This window comes from Stigmatopora argus, chromosome 12 (assembly GCF_051989625.1).
Source record: "Stigmatopora argus isolate UIUO_Sarg chromosome 12, RoL_Sarg_1.0, whole genome shotgun sequence".
Taxonomy (NCBI): Eukaryota; Metazoa; Chordata; class Actinopteri; order Syngnathiformes; family Syngnathidae; genus Stigmatopora; species Stigmatopora argus.
The window spans coordinates 15850627-15864737 of NC_135398.1; the positions used below are offsets into that span (position 1 = coordinate 15850627).

General features: G+C 40.0%; 1 protein-coding gene across 1 annotated transcript; it reads left to right on the top strand.

Annotated features, from left to right (window-relative positions):
* Positions 1–3432: 3432 nt before the first annotated feature.
* LOC144086204 (solute carrier family 22 member 13-like) lies at positions 3433–14014 on the top strand. Its single transcript, XM_077616052.1, has 10 exons — positions 3433–3897; positions 3967–4070; positions 6582–6736; positions 6836–7004; positions 7082–7205; positions 7298–7392; positions 7865–8079; positions 8164–8272; positions 12361–12567; positions 13555–14014. The coding sequence occupies exons 1-10, from the start codon at positions 3526–3528 to the stop codon at positions 13622–13624; spliced, it is 1620 nt and encodes a 539-aa protein (XP_077472178.1). The 5' UTR covers positions 3433–3525; the 3' UTR covers positions 13625–14014.
* Positions 14015–14111: the final 97 nt, after the last annotated feature.

A 14111-nucleotide genomic window follows, 5' to 3' on the forward strand; every position in this document is an offset into this window, starting at 1 on the left:
GGTTAAAAAAGTACTATGAGGAGCCAAATCTTAATGTTTAGCTGGTTGTCTCGGGTTACTGTTTTGTTTGCTCTGCTGGCTTTTCTTTTTTTCTTCTTTGTTTCTTCTATTATGTGTAATTAACGTCAGACAGGAGTACCCGATAGAATAATACGAATTCTGGACAATAGTATCAGGGGTGGGATTGAATACATTTTGTAAATCATTTTGAAAAACACAATGTCCTCTATGTAAACTTGACTACTATTCTAAATACATTTCATCATTATATAATATGTAATGATTATATAGGGCAGGCGGATGAGTCGGCCCCACAGTTCTAGGGTCCTGGGTTCAAATCCAGGTCATTCCACCCGTGTGAAGTTTGCATGTTCTTCCTGGGCCTGCGCGCGTATCCCCCGGTTTCCTCCCACATTCCAAAAACATGCGTGTGTAATGTGACTAGTGTAACAAAGGGTCAGGTGTGACTGGGGAGCACCTGTATTAAATTCTGATTGCAGCCATCATATTTTAAATGACAATTTAAAATGTGTTTCTATCTACTTGACCGGTCACTGAAAGTTAAACATGGCACCTCATAGCAAACGACTCTCTAAGAATTGAATTGCTTTGAATGCCATTATACAAGTATAATGAGATTTAAAGCATTCACCACGTAGTGCACAAATAACAACAACAAACAGACAAATAAGTAATCAATAAATAATAAATAAATAAATGGTCCAACTGAGATCAGCGAAGCGGCCTGGTTCCATCCTAATGCCTCTATTCAGGTTGGCGCGAGCTGCGCTGTAGAGTGCCCTGTCACCGGATCTGAAGCCTGCATCTTGGGCCCGGAGGAGTGATCGGACCTGGCTGGTCATCCACAGTTTCCTGTTTGGGTACACCATACATCCCATGTGATAATTGTTTTGCACTGCACACATGTAGAAGCCAGTATGGAATCCACTTGACATTACACCTATTTTCTTTCCCTTGGATGCTATCCGCCTGACATGAAACTTAACTTAAGAAATCGCCACTCTTTGGTAAGGAATCTCCTGGGAGGAGCTTTTCTCTCACTCTCGCTCCAGAAACACTGATGCAGTACATCAGGATGCGCTCTGCAGCAGCTATGTAGAAAGACACCAGCCATTTCTTCGTGTTGTTACTCCTGACACCCTCAAGAGATTTGTTCACTGCTGGGTCTTTGCCACCACTGTTGTGTTAACAGTCCAAGAGAGGTTGCCTATGATGTGGACTCCAAGCAAAGTGAAGGTGTGGAGCCTTTTCACAAGTTCTCCACAATCTACAGTTGTGGTCAAAGGTTTACATACACTTGTGGAGAACATAATGTCATGGCTCTCTTGAGTTTCCAGTTATTTCTACAACTCGGATTTTTCTCTGATAGAGTGATTGCAACAGATACTTCTTCGTCACAAAAAAACATTCATGAAGTTTGGTTCTTTTATGACTTTATTATGGGTTAACAGAAAAAGTGATCAAATCTGCTGGGTCAAAAATATACATAAAGCAGCGCTAATATTTGGTAACAGTTCCCTTGGCCATTTTCACTTCAATTAGGGGCTTTTGGTAGCCATCCATAAGCTTCTGGTTGAATCTTTGACCACTCCTCTTGACAGAATTGGTGCAGTTCAGTAAAATTTGATGGCTTTCTGACATGGACTTGTTTCTTCAGCATTGTCCACAAATTCTCAATGGTGTTTAACTCAGGACTTCGGGAAGGCCATTCGAAAACCTTAATTCTAGCCTGATTTAGCAATTCCATTACCACTTTTGTTGTGTGTTTGGGTCATTGTCCTGTTGGAACACCCAACTGCGCCCAAGACCCAATCTTCGGGCTGATGACTTTAGGTTATCTTGAAGAATTTGAAGGTAATCCTCCTTCTTCATTATCCCATTTACTCTCTGTAAAGCACCAGTTCCATTGGCAGCAAAACAGCCCCACAGCATAATACTACCAGCACCGTGCTTGACGGTAGGCATGGTGTACTTGGGGTTAAAGGCCTCACCTTTTCTCCTCCAAACATATTACTGGGCATTGTGGCCAAACAGCTCAATTTTTGTTTCGTCTGACTACAGAACTTTCCTCCAGAAGGTCTTATCTTTGTCCATGTGATCAGCAGCAAACTTCAGTCAAGCCTTAAGGTGCCACTTTTGGAGCAAGAGCTTCCTTCTTGCACGGCAGCCTCTCATTCCATGGAGATGCAAAACACGCTTGACTGTGGACACTGACACCTGTGTTCCAGCAGCTTCTAATTCTTGGCAGATTTGCTTTTTGGTGATTCTCGGTTGAATCTTCACCCTCCTGACCAATTTTCTCTCAGCAGCAGGTGATAGCTTGCGTTTACTTCCTGATCGTGGCAGTGACAAAACAGTCCCAAGCACTTTATACTTACAAACAATTGTTTGCACTGTTGCTCTTGGGACCTGCAGCTGCTTTGAAATGGCTCCAAGTGACTTTCCTGAGTTGTTCAAGTCAAGGATTCACTTTTTCAGATCCATGCTGAGCTCCTTTGACTTTCCCATTGTAGCATTTGTGGGCGTTTGCATCCAATGAGCCCTATTTAAATGGTCTTAGAGAAGTCACCAGCTGTAGTCACTCATAATCACTCACAAGAAGTTAAGAGGCCATGCTATGAAGCTCATTTCACTGACAACTTTCTTAGTCACCAAAATTGCTAATTTGCGTTGCTGTATGTATATTTTTGACCCAGCAGATTTGATCACTTTTTCTGTTAACGCATAATAAAGTCATAAAAGAACCAAACTTCATGAATGGTTTTTGTAACAAAGAAGTATCTGTTCCAATCACTCCATCAGAGAAAAATCAGAGTTGTAGAAATAACTGGAAACTCAAGAGAGCCATGACATTATGTTCTTCACAAGTGTATGTAAACTTTTGTCCACAACTGTATGTTGTGTTTGCAGAAAGACATGAAAAGTTTGTTATTGTGGTGTTTACGATTTTTAGCTTTCCAAAATCGTCTTTGTGGGCAGTCATACCCACCTGAGATCAGCCCGAATATGGTGGTGTCATTAGCAAAGACAGCGACAAATCCTCTCCACTTTCGAAGCAACCTCTGCGCCAGTTTCTCATGGTGCCTCTGCTTTAAATAAACAAAGTAATTTTGGTCTAAAAGTGTCGCATGGACCGAAAAAAATAGCCCAAAGTTGCACTTTTTGACCATAGAAATGAGACTCCCAGTTAGAAAAGTCAATTCTTTGAAAAACTGCGGCCCAAATTCAAAGATCGGGCGCAATTACATCTTAGGGCCGTACATTTTCAATTTTTTGTTCAAAACCACATTCAAATCGGATGTAGGGTGTTGTCTCCATTTTGTCCAATGTTAACGGGGAAACACTAACGCACACACACATTCTCAGAAATAGTAATATATATAGAGATTTACGTGTTTTTAACCCCACAATATGCACAGTCCCTCCAATCAAACATTAACTCCTTCAATGTTAAATATTCATTTGCTTGTGAGTTAACACAGTGATCTTCAACTTCGTCTTAAAATGGTGTTTGGAGATATTCTGAGGACCATTGGAGATTTTGGAATTTTTCAAAAGATTATCCTTATTGCACTAACTTTACCTAATTTTTTACTACCTCTATGTTTTTCTAGTTTTCTTTTTATACAGTCGGATCCAGATCGACATTGTAACACAGACTGGATTCTCAAAGTTGCGCCTAACCTCACACAAGAAGAGCAACTGAACCTGACCATTCCTCTGGAGCAGAATGGGTCTTTCAGCAAGTGCAACATGTTTGTTCCAGTGGAATGGGACATTGAAACCATCAGGGAACATGGCCTTAACAAGACCACAAAATGCCAGAATGGTTGGGTGTACTTCAACAGAATGTATGAAGCCACAATTGTTACAGACGTAAGTGATTGTCCACATTTTTTCAATGTAGTTAAATGTTATGCAATATCAAAGAGTTTTTCTATGCAGTTTGATCTTGTCTGCGACAAGTCCAACATGCCTGCTGTTGTCCAGGCTATCTTCATGGCTGGTATACTTTCTGGTTCAATCATCTTTGGGCCTATTCTAGAAAAGTAAGTTATAATATTATCTAATGACAAAAGTACTAGAAATAAACATGGTTCACCTTTCGCAAAAGCTCTGCTCCACTTGCCCTCTGTTAAGCTTTGTGACACCAAAGGTACAAATCCATGTAACATACTCCACCGATATATGTTGGCGAGAGTGCAGTGGAGAGTTCCAGTCCTATTATAAAAAATTTCTAATGACAGGAAAACTACAAGCATCACAACAAAATAATCTAAATCTGCAAAACCACATGACCTCTTTTTTTTTTTAAGATGTGACGAGAGCAGCATTGTGGACCTGTTATGCTTTTACTTATATATTGTATTTGTCAAATTTCAGGCCAAATATGAGGATTTATGTTATGTCAGCTTAACCTAATTTTCCAAGACTAATAGGCTTTTTTTTAGCATATATACATTTAAATATTTGTATTTCATACAAGATTGGTATATTTTTGATAATTTTTAAAGGGTTCAGGCGTAGTATTAAAAATCGGGTAACGTATTATACTAATTCAATGTAAAAATATGCCTCTACTTATGAAAAACCTAAGTTACAATACCACTTCTGGATTCAAATAGTAATTTTGTAAGCAGAGACACCACTGTTTTAATTTTAATTACCAACACTGTCATGTTATAGTCTCTCTTGATAAAGTTAGAGTCCTAAATGAATAAAATAAGGCATGAATGTCATGGCGGTCCTTCAGCCATTTACACTGTGCTCTGAGGCCTAAAAAAGAAAATAATATATACATATGTATGACTTTTACCCGCACCTAAGAACACATTGTAATTCAATAACAGAGAAACAAAATATTTATTCTGTACATGTCATTAAGTCTGTACATTTTTAGGTGTTCTCAGTAATGTTCTTAATTTAAAGTTTCTGACAATCTTAATTTCTGTTGAAAATCACGCAGAGTCCAGATAGGTTTTTATGACTTTATGTCCAAGTGCCAGGCAACTCATCCTTACTGTTACATAATTAAAGCTAAGGCAAAATCATTCATTTAGCAGGTTAACAGTGATCATGCCTTAAAAGATTTGATGACAAGGAAATAGATGTCGGTTCTAATCATTAGAACCTAATAACAAGCGATATTTTTTTTTTTTAAAGAAAGGGGTCCTCACCAATGTTCCCTCTAATTTTTCGTTGGTCTGGGCAGAAAGACAACCTCTCTGAGCATACTGAGTACCAGTGTGAGCGACATCATCATTGCTCACTATGGCCACACCAGTATCAACCTGCCATAAGCAGGTGTATGTCAATGTTCCCTCTAATTTTTCATGTAAAACATGCTGTAAAACACGAAAAACAGAGTGGACAGAGCTACTGCCACTGGCTGCCGCGTAAACGGCGCCATCATGGGGAAAGGGGTATAAAAAAATAAAAAATAAATTAAAAAAAATAAAGTTTGGATTTTATTTACTGCGCGCCATATGATTTCTGCTGCGCAGAGAAAACCAGAGTAGTGCGCAATTGCGCACGTGCGCAGCTTAGAGGGAACATTGGTCCTCACACATTAAGTCCCTCTAGGGTTGCCGGAGCCTATCCCAGCTGACTTCGGACGAAAGGCAGACTACATTCTAGACCAGTGGTCCCCAATCACCCGTCTGTGGACTGGTACAGGTCCACGAGCCACCTGGTGCCAAACCGTCAGTGTAACAAATATTAACATTTTAAATCTTGACCTCCTACTTGAAATGAGAAAAGTTGCTATGATAATAATAAATAATTGCTATTATGCGTGGACGTCGTTCGTGCACCGACACCATCCCTGCACAATTTTGTCTTAAGTTGTTGCCCTCCAGAATAAGCCGGTCCGTGAGAAAATAGAAAGAGCTTTACTGGTCCGTGTTGACAAAAAGGTTGGGGACCGCTGCCTAGACTGGTCCCCAGTCAGCCGTAGGACACAGAGAGACAAATGACCATCCGCACTCACAATCATACCGCCATCAGCGGGAATCGAGCACATGCCTGCCCACACCGAAGTCAGGCAAGTGAACCTCTACAGCAGGGGTAGGGAACCTATGGCTCAGGAGCCAGAGTGAGGTAAAATATGTCTTAAAACCGCTGGTGACAGAGCCGAGTCCCGAATACACCAATAGGAGCATCACGTCGGCATTATGGCGCTGACATTACCTCTAAATTCAATCATCTTTTTTCATTAGACTTTTCGGCATGCATATTTTCATTGATTAGCAACTCCGTAAGAGTGCTCTCAAAAGAATTCATTTTGTACTTTAAAAGTGGTTAAAATGACTCCAAAAAACTCACATCTCATTTTCACATTTTTACTCTTAAATTCTGACTATGGCTCTCAAGGAATGAAATTTGAAAATAGGAATTGTTTATAGCTCTCTGTGTCAAAAAGGTTCCCAACCTCTGCTCTACAATCTACACCATCAGGCGGCTTTGTGCATTGAAATATTATATTAGTGTATAGTTTTTGTCTAAATGTGTAAATATTATGAGGTGGGAGTAAGCATTGCTTTTTTGTTTGTCAATTTTAGATTGGGTCGTTTGAAAACTACACAAATGCCAGCAGTGGTCCTGTTAATATGCAATATTGTGTCTGGTGCATCCCCAAATTTTTATGTCTACATTGTGGCACAGTTCCTGGTGGGAGTTGGTCTTGCTGGCTATAGGGTTAACTCTACTGTCTTAGGTATGGTGGTAGGGGCTTCCTTTTTCCTAATCTTATAATGCTCACAAATATGGTGGATTTTCCTTGTCATCTAACCACCGTGTTAACATATTTTTCTAGCTACAGAGTGGTTAGGGACGACCAAAAGATCCTACGCTTCCTGTCTGTGCCAAATGTTTGCTGCCCTGGGACAGTGTTTCCTGGCCGGTGTGGTCTATAGCGTTCGTAACTGGAGAGTTGTACAATATGGTTTGGCAGCAGTCTACTTCCTAGTTGTACTCTATATTTGGTTAGCACAAAATGCAAAATGGGAAACAATTCAACATTTTGGCTGCCAAATTACTCCCAGATATTGCATTCTTAAAGGTGGATTCCCGAATCTGTGCGATGGTTGTTGAGTCAAGGAAGGATCGAGGAAGCAAACAGGTTGATTAGGAAAGTTGCAGCAATGAATAAACGGGAAATACCTGAAAATATGCTAGAATGCATTGTAAGTTTTATTTACAATACCATTTCTGCAAAACTTTGGGTTTCACCACAGCGTTTAATTATTTGTTCTCATCCTTCATTAATAATTTACAGGTGCACGAAAAAGGAGAAAAGCAAAGTCAAGCAATGAAAACATTTTTTACCAATGCAATCTTAATGAAATATTTATTCATTGTGTGTTTCACTTGGTAAGTAAATTACAATTTTAAATGTGTGTATTTGCCATTTCCTCTTGCAACTGCTGTTATTATTGCTTTGTCAGCTATACCTGCATCTCTGTGATATGTAACTGCCCGTAATTTAAGTGAGTTGGAGATGGCAATGGCTTAACTAATTCATTTTCCATATTTTTTTCCATATATTAAATTGCAATCTGTTTCTCACACCAAGTGCCTTCATTTCTTCCCTCACTACATGGTAATAATAGAAGAATTGTTTTTTCTAGTTTCTTTAAAAAGTGGGAAACACTGCAGAGCCTAATTATATCTTTTTATTCGTGTCACTTAGCACTTGAAATTATATGAGATGAGATCAATTTCAACATAAAAGCAATATGTTTGTTTTATTACTTCATCAACACAATGAAGACCAGCTAGTGAAGGGGAGTACTTCTGCTTAGATTGGATTGACTTTATTTTTACTGTATATTTTCTCTTTTAGGTTTTCATTAAATCTAGGCTACTTTTGTCTTATTCTCAATGTTGGAAAATTTGGTCTAGACATCTTTCTGGTTCAGTTTATCTTCGGCATCTCGGAAATACCAGTTCATCTTATCTGCATTTTGGTTTTGGAACTGCTGGGGAGAAAAATTACCCTAATTTTCACTGTTGCCACTGGTGGGTTTGTTTGCTTCTTGACCTTGGCTTTCTCACAAGGTAACTTGCTGATCCCCTTAATTAATATTAATATTGTTTTCCACCCACAGTTGTTTAATTCTACTGCATGTACTCTCATTCCAGACAATGCTACTGTTATTACAGCACTTGTCACTTTAGGGAAGTTCTTTTTAAATGGGGCCAGTTCAGTATGTATGGTCTACACTCAAGAGCTGTTTCCCACTTCAGTCAGGTAACAAAAATATCAGTGATATAATAAACCTATCTCTCATGAATTGAATGATCTTGTATCAAACTATTGACCTCTTTATCCATAGATGTACTGCATGTTCATGTTTCCCCCTACTTGCGAATGCCTCTAGGTACGAAAGTTTCAGGGCACACATTTTTTTTTATATGCATATGGATGACTCGAGTTATGAAAAAGATCCACGTTACGAAATCCCCCCAAAAGTAAATGCATTTCTTTATCTGTTATTTTATTTTGAATTTCCCTTATTAAGCGATTAAAAACTACAAATGCAACGAGGCATATATTTTCACACACACACACACACACACACACACACACAGGGCACATGTAAAAGTCTAAAATGTACTACAAAGTGGAGGGCTTTTGGCCCTGGTAGAACGGCTCTTGCCTCCATCTGGCGGACAAACACCACAGGTATTACATCTATAACGGCTGCGGAGGGAGATATTTCAGTGGCGCAGGGCACATTTTGATATGCTTTATTTATTTTAAGACATTAATAAATCATTTCCTTATAATTTTCTCCCATGTTTGTGTTTCCTCACATGTTTCATACAAAATTGGGACACTATGACCAATTTTAAAGGGTTTAGTTGGAAGTTGTGTCAGGACCGTAGAACGAATGAGAGAATTTACATATAAAGTACACCTCTACTCACGAAATTTTCAAGTTACGAAAAAAGTCTTGGAACCAATTAATTTCTTAAGTAGAGGTACGACTGTACATATTTTAGTGTCCATTTTACAAAGTCACAAAAACAGCCGAAATGCACAAGTTTCAGTTCTCCTTTATTTAATACATGTTTTACATCCAGGGACATAAAACTATGTCTGTTAGCCTAAACAGTGACTTAAATTTGATACTTAAATAAATATTTCAAACAGTCTAATTATCCTTATTACTTAGCGCATGTGTGTCTACTCAGCTTCCACTCCATTTTATTCAATTTGAAGATTAAGTTTGTCTGTGTTAACAGCTCATCTCATTTTCTCAACCGCTTCATCCTCATTAGGGTCGTGGGGGTTGCTGGAGACATTCCCACCTGTCTCCGGGCCAGAGGCGGGGGACACCCTGATTCGGTGGCCAGCCGATCACAGGGCACAAGGAGACGGACAACCATGCACACTCACATTCATACCTAGGGGCAATTTAGAGTGTCCAATTAGCCTACCATGCATGTTTTTGGAATGTGGGAGGAAACCAGGGTACCCGGAGGAAACCCACAAAGAACATGCAAACTCCACACACATGGACATGACCTGGATTTGAACCCAGGACCACAGAGCTGTGAGGCCGACGTGCTAACTACTCGCTCCACCGAGCCGCCGTGTGTTAACATGTCAACATAATATGCCCAGTGCTAGGCCTTTGACACTTAAGTTACTGTATAACTTTCATAACTATTAACCACGGTTGCTTATTTTTGACTAATCATATTTGAGATTCACCATTCATTCGGCTCACATGCCGGCTCAGAGTGAAATCAGCATTTTTTGTTCCCTGATCACAGTTAACTGGTTTTAAGATGTCGAGGAGATTCGAACGTTCCATTTATATGTGAACTACAGTAATTCCTCTACTTACGAAATTAGTTGTTTCCAGAACTTTTTTTGTAAGTTGAAAATGTTGTAAATTGAGCAGTACTTTATATGTACTAAATTCTCTAGTTCGTTCCACAGTCCTCACACAACTATCAATTAAACCTTTTAGAATTGGTCAAAATGTCCCAATTTTGTAAGAAAGATGCGAGAAACACACACAAATGTGAGAAAATGATCATAAAATTATTTATTAATTTCTTAAAATGTATAAAAGGTATATATAAAATCTACCTGTGTTGAAATGCAGGGGAACAAGAGGAGCACATAGAGAGAGCACAAACACGAACACATGAACACATCTAATAAACATGGCATTAAGAATTAATACAACAACATAAACAATATTAATCAACAACAAACAATAACATTTTATGATTTCTTTGGAATGTAATTTTATTAGTCGCTACTGGTTTTTACCTGCTTGGATTTAACTCGTTCTGCAGTGCTGGTTGACGAACATTTTGAAAAAAAAAACTATCCAGAGACAATTGCCTTTAACGAATTTTAATAATGTTTCTATAGCGTAACAAATGTCGTTAAAAGGGCGATCGCACGACCCGTGAAGACGTTCTTAGACTTTTTAAAAAGAAATTCTTCTGCCGCCTCATTGTCTTGATGCCTCACCATGCCGCACAACTGAGTGGATTCCAGCCCTTTTCTTAAAATTTTCAAACCAGCCACACAATGCTTTAAAGTCAGGCTATGCTTGGTGTTCCGAAGAACCCTCACCCTGACCCGCCATCACCAATCTGCTAAATATGTCTGCTGCTTTTGCGGAAATGGCAGATTCCATCAATGTATCTCCTGCATGATGATAAAAAAAGAAGTGCTTTAGCCACAGTCGAAAACCTTGACAAAAAACACCGTCAGAACTGCGCGACGACGAACGGCAGTCAAAAGTACAGAAGAGAATCTTCAAACATGGATAGTGGTTGTTGTGAGACAGCCAATGAGAACCCAGTAGAGTGTAATGAGGTTATAAAATGAGAATCAATGCATCCGCCACAATTTCAAAATAAAATAACAGATAGAGGAAACGCATTTAATTTTGGGGGAATTTCATAAGTTGGATCTTTTAATAATAATAATAATCGGACATAGGCCCTGTCGTCATTATCAACAACCAAAAAGCCTACTTGTCATCACACCCAGAAACTGCGTGTGACGAAATTGGTGGTGCTTCTCCATAAGCTGCGTTTACTAATACCGAACTGGAGAGCATAAAGCCGCTGCGTCAGTGTGCGCCGCCATCTTGCATAACCAAATTTTTTTGTATCTCAAGGCACTCATTTGCTTTCGTAACCTTAAAATTTCGTACCTAGAGACATTCGTAAGTAGAGGCATAACTGTAGTTAAAAGTTCAGTGCACACTGCTATCATTTGCGGATTGCAAAGCGTGGTAGGACCCAAATGCAGGGAAGCAGGTGGAGACGGGCAGTGAAGGTTCACTGAAAAAACTTTAATAACTTCCAGAAAACTTGCATATCAACAAAGACTTCAAAACCGGGGAGATGCGGAGAAACAAGGAGCACAGGACATGGGGAGAGCACATGGAAACACATGTACATTGGTAGATCGCATCACAGTAAGATTTGATCCAAGGATTGGATTTGTAGTCAAATTTTATATGGGACTTGAGTTTGGAAACAGCAACATTGCGAGTCCAAACACGATTATTTCCTGCCTACACTATTTTGGATCCTGCTGGCATCAGCTATATCATCAGCATACATAACTGCTGAGCTTTGTCAGGGGCTCGGGAAAAAAAAGGTAGACTGCGCAAAGTTGGCTCCTTGAAAAGTAGATCTTTGAGCAAAAGTCTGAGCACCCCAGACAATGCAGGCCCCATAAGATGACCGACCGAGCAGGGGGTAGGCTGGGTTTACTGGTGCGCATCATCTTAAATTTGTTTCCAACCACACGCCTTTCCTCTTTAAGCGTACAAATCAGGCACTCTAGAAACCTGGCCTCAAGAGTGGCTGCATTCCCAACGACCCCCTAAGCTCTGCTCCTGGGCTGTAGCTAAATTTCTTGTGTTTCTTACATCCTTAACCAAAAAAAAAGATTCTGATGAGGTTTGGGTTTGCTAGCATTCCTCTCTGGTGAGATGTTCTGTCATGTGCCCTGAGCATTACCCAACTCAGCTATTCATTCATTCACTCATCTTCCATACAGCACATCCTTGAAAGAGATGCGGGGGTTGCTGGATCCTAACCCAGCTGACTTCGGGCGAAAGGCAGACTGGTCGACAATCAGTCGTAGGGCACACAGAGACAAACAACCATATGCAGTCGCAATCATCCCGCCACCAGCAGGAATTGAGCTCGCACCTGCCCCCTCCGAAGTCAGGAGAGTGAACCTCTACACCACAAGGCGGCACAACTCAGCTAATATTATTTGAATGGACCAAGTTTGAAAATAATGTGGAACAGACTGAGAGATGGTTCAACTTTTCTTCTCCTCAGGCAAACAGCTGTTGGATTTGGGGCCATAGCGATGAGAGTAGCTGGACTGCTGGCTCCAGTGGTCAATATGTTAGCCATATACCACAGTTCCATACCCATCATTCTTTTCAGCAGCCTTACAGTGTTCAGTGCCGTTCTAGATTTTCTTCTTCCCGAAACCAGGAGAAAAGAACTGCCTGATTCTACAACTGAGTTCCAGGGCAATAGGTAAGCCACTTAATGAAACTGTTGGTACGTTCATTTTTTTCAATTCATTCATCTTCTAAAACAAATAGTATCCTCACAAGAATGCTGGAGCCAATTACATATGACTATGGGTTGTTAACGGTCTACTCCCTGCTCTGATTAATTGGGTAGTATGTCCAACTCACATTCTAAGATGAAGAGTTCAGTCCTGGTGCCTTCCTTTGTGCCTACGTGGGTTTTCTTCCTTTGGGTTTCTTCAAACATCCCCAAAACATGCATGCTAGGTTGACTGAAAACTCCAAATTATTGATAAGTGGGCTTGTGAGTGTTAACGATTCTTTGATTCTGTACCCTGTGATTGATTGGCAATGGCCTCATCACTCCCGCAACCCTTGTTAGGGCTAATTCCCAAACATCTAAATAATCTTCAAGCAGAGAAAGCATCAAGAACGGAATAGTTTTAACTCCAACGGTCGATAGGAGTGGTAAAATGGCGGGTCGCTTCCAAGATGGCCGCTGCTCCCTTGCTTCTTTGTCTTTATCTCGCCCCCACCCCCTCCGAAGGGGGAGGGGGCGGACGGACAGAGCATATGTCTGACTTGTAGCTCTCCTCTGCCATAATACAAACGCCTACCTCCGTGTGGGAGGGTTTCATTGAAGGTAGGCGGAGACAAACTTTGGGCGGGAACAACAAAAGGGGAGGTGTTATATACAAAGTGATGACAGGTCTTGACCAGTAGGTGTCAGTAAAATTCTATTCTAGTTGCTAAAGCTAAAAGGATAAAAGAATACAAGAGAAATACATTCCATATTTCACAACCCTTGTGAGCATTTTTGGTAAAAATGATGGATGACAAGAATAACTGTTCGCTGCATTGGTTTTCAAAAGGTAACGATCAAGGTCTTTTTTGCTGGAAAAGAGAACCCGTTTCATATTAGTCCTACTCAAAAAGTAAAATTGTGTTTCAAAGTTACCCAACTGTAATGCTTTGTCTTTTGTCCTTACAGAAATGCTATGAAGGCAGGAACTGACTTGGGGAAGACCCAGCAAACGAGAAGAAAATCTACCAAATTTTAATTTAAATATCCCAAGTTGTGTCTGTGTCTGCAAGTTTACAGAACTCAGCATAACCAAGTGAATAATTACATATGGATAATCCTGTGCGCTCTCTGAGTAAATATGTGTAAATTTTCATTTCAAGTTCTTCTGTTATCTAAAAAATACTTTCTATTCTAGGTAAAGTTTAGATATAAAGTAAGGTACAGTGGTACCTCGTCATACGACCGCTCGTCATACAAAATTCTCGTCTTACGACGGAAATTTCGATCGAATAATTCGCCCGTGATGCGGTCAAAATTTCGTGATGTGACCAAGCCAGGTGGCCATGGCACTGTCTTTTTTTTGCATCTCTTTCGTGTATAAAATCTTTCTACGAGCACTGGGCGGACTTTGCATTTCCATACCCGTTTTTCCCCCCCACTTTGGTCTACATTTACATACCAGGTAAACAACAATGGATCGGCAGAGTTTTGCAAAGAAAAGATCTGGAATATATACTCGGTAA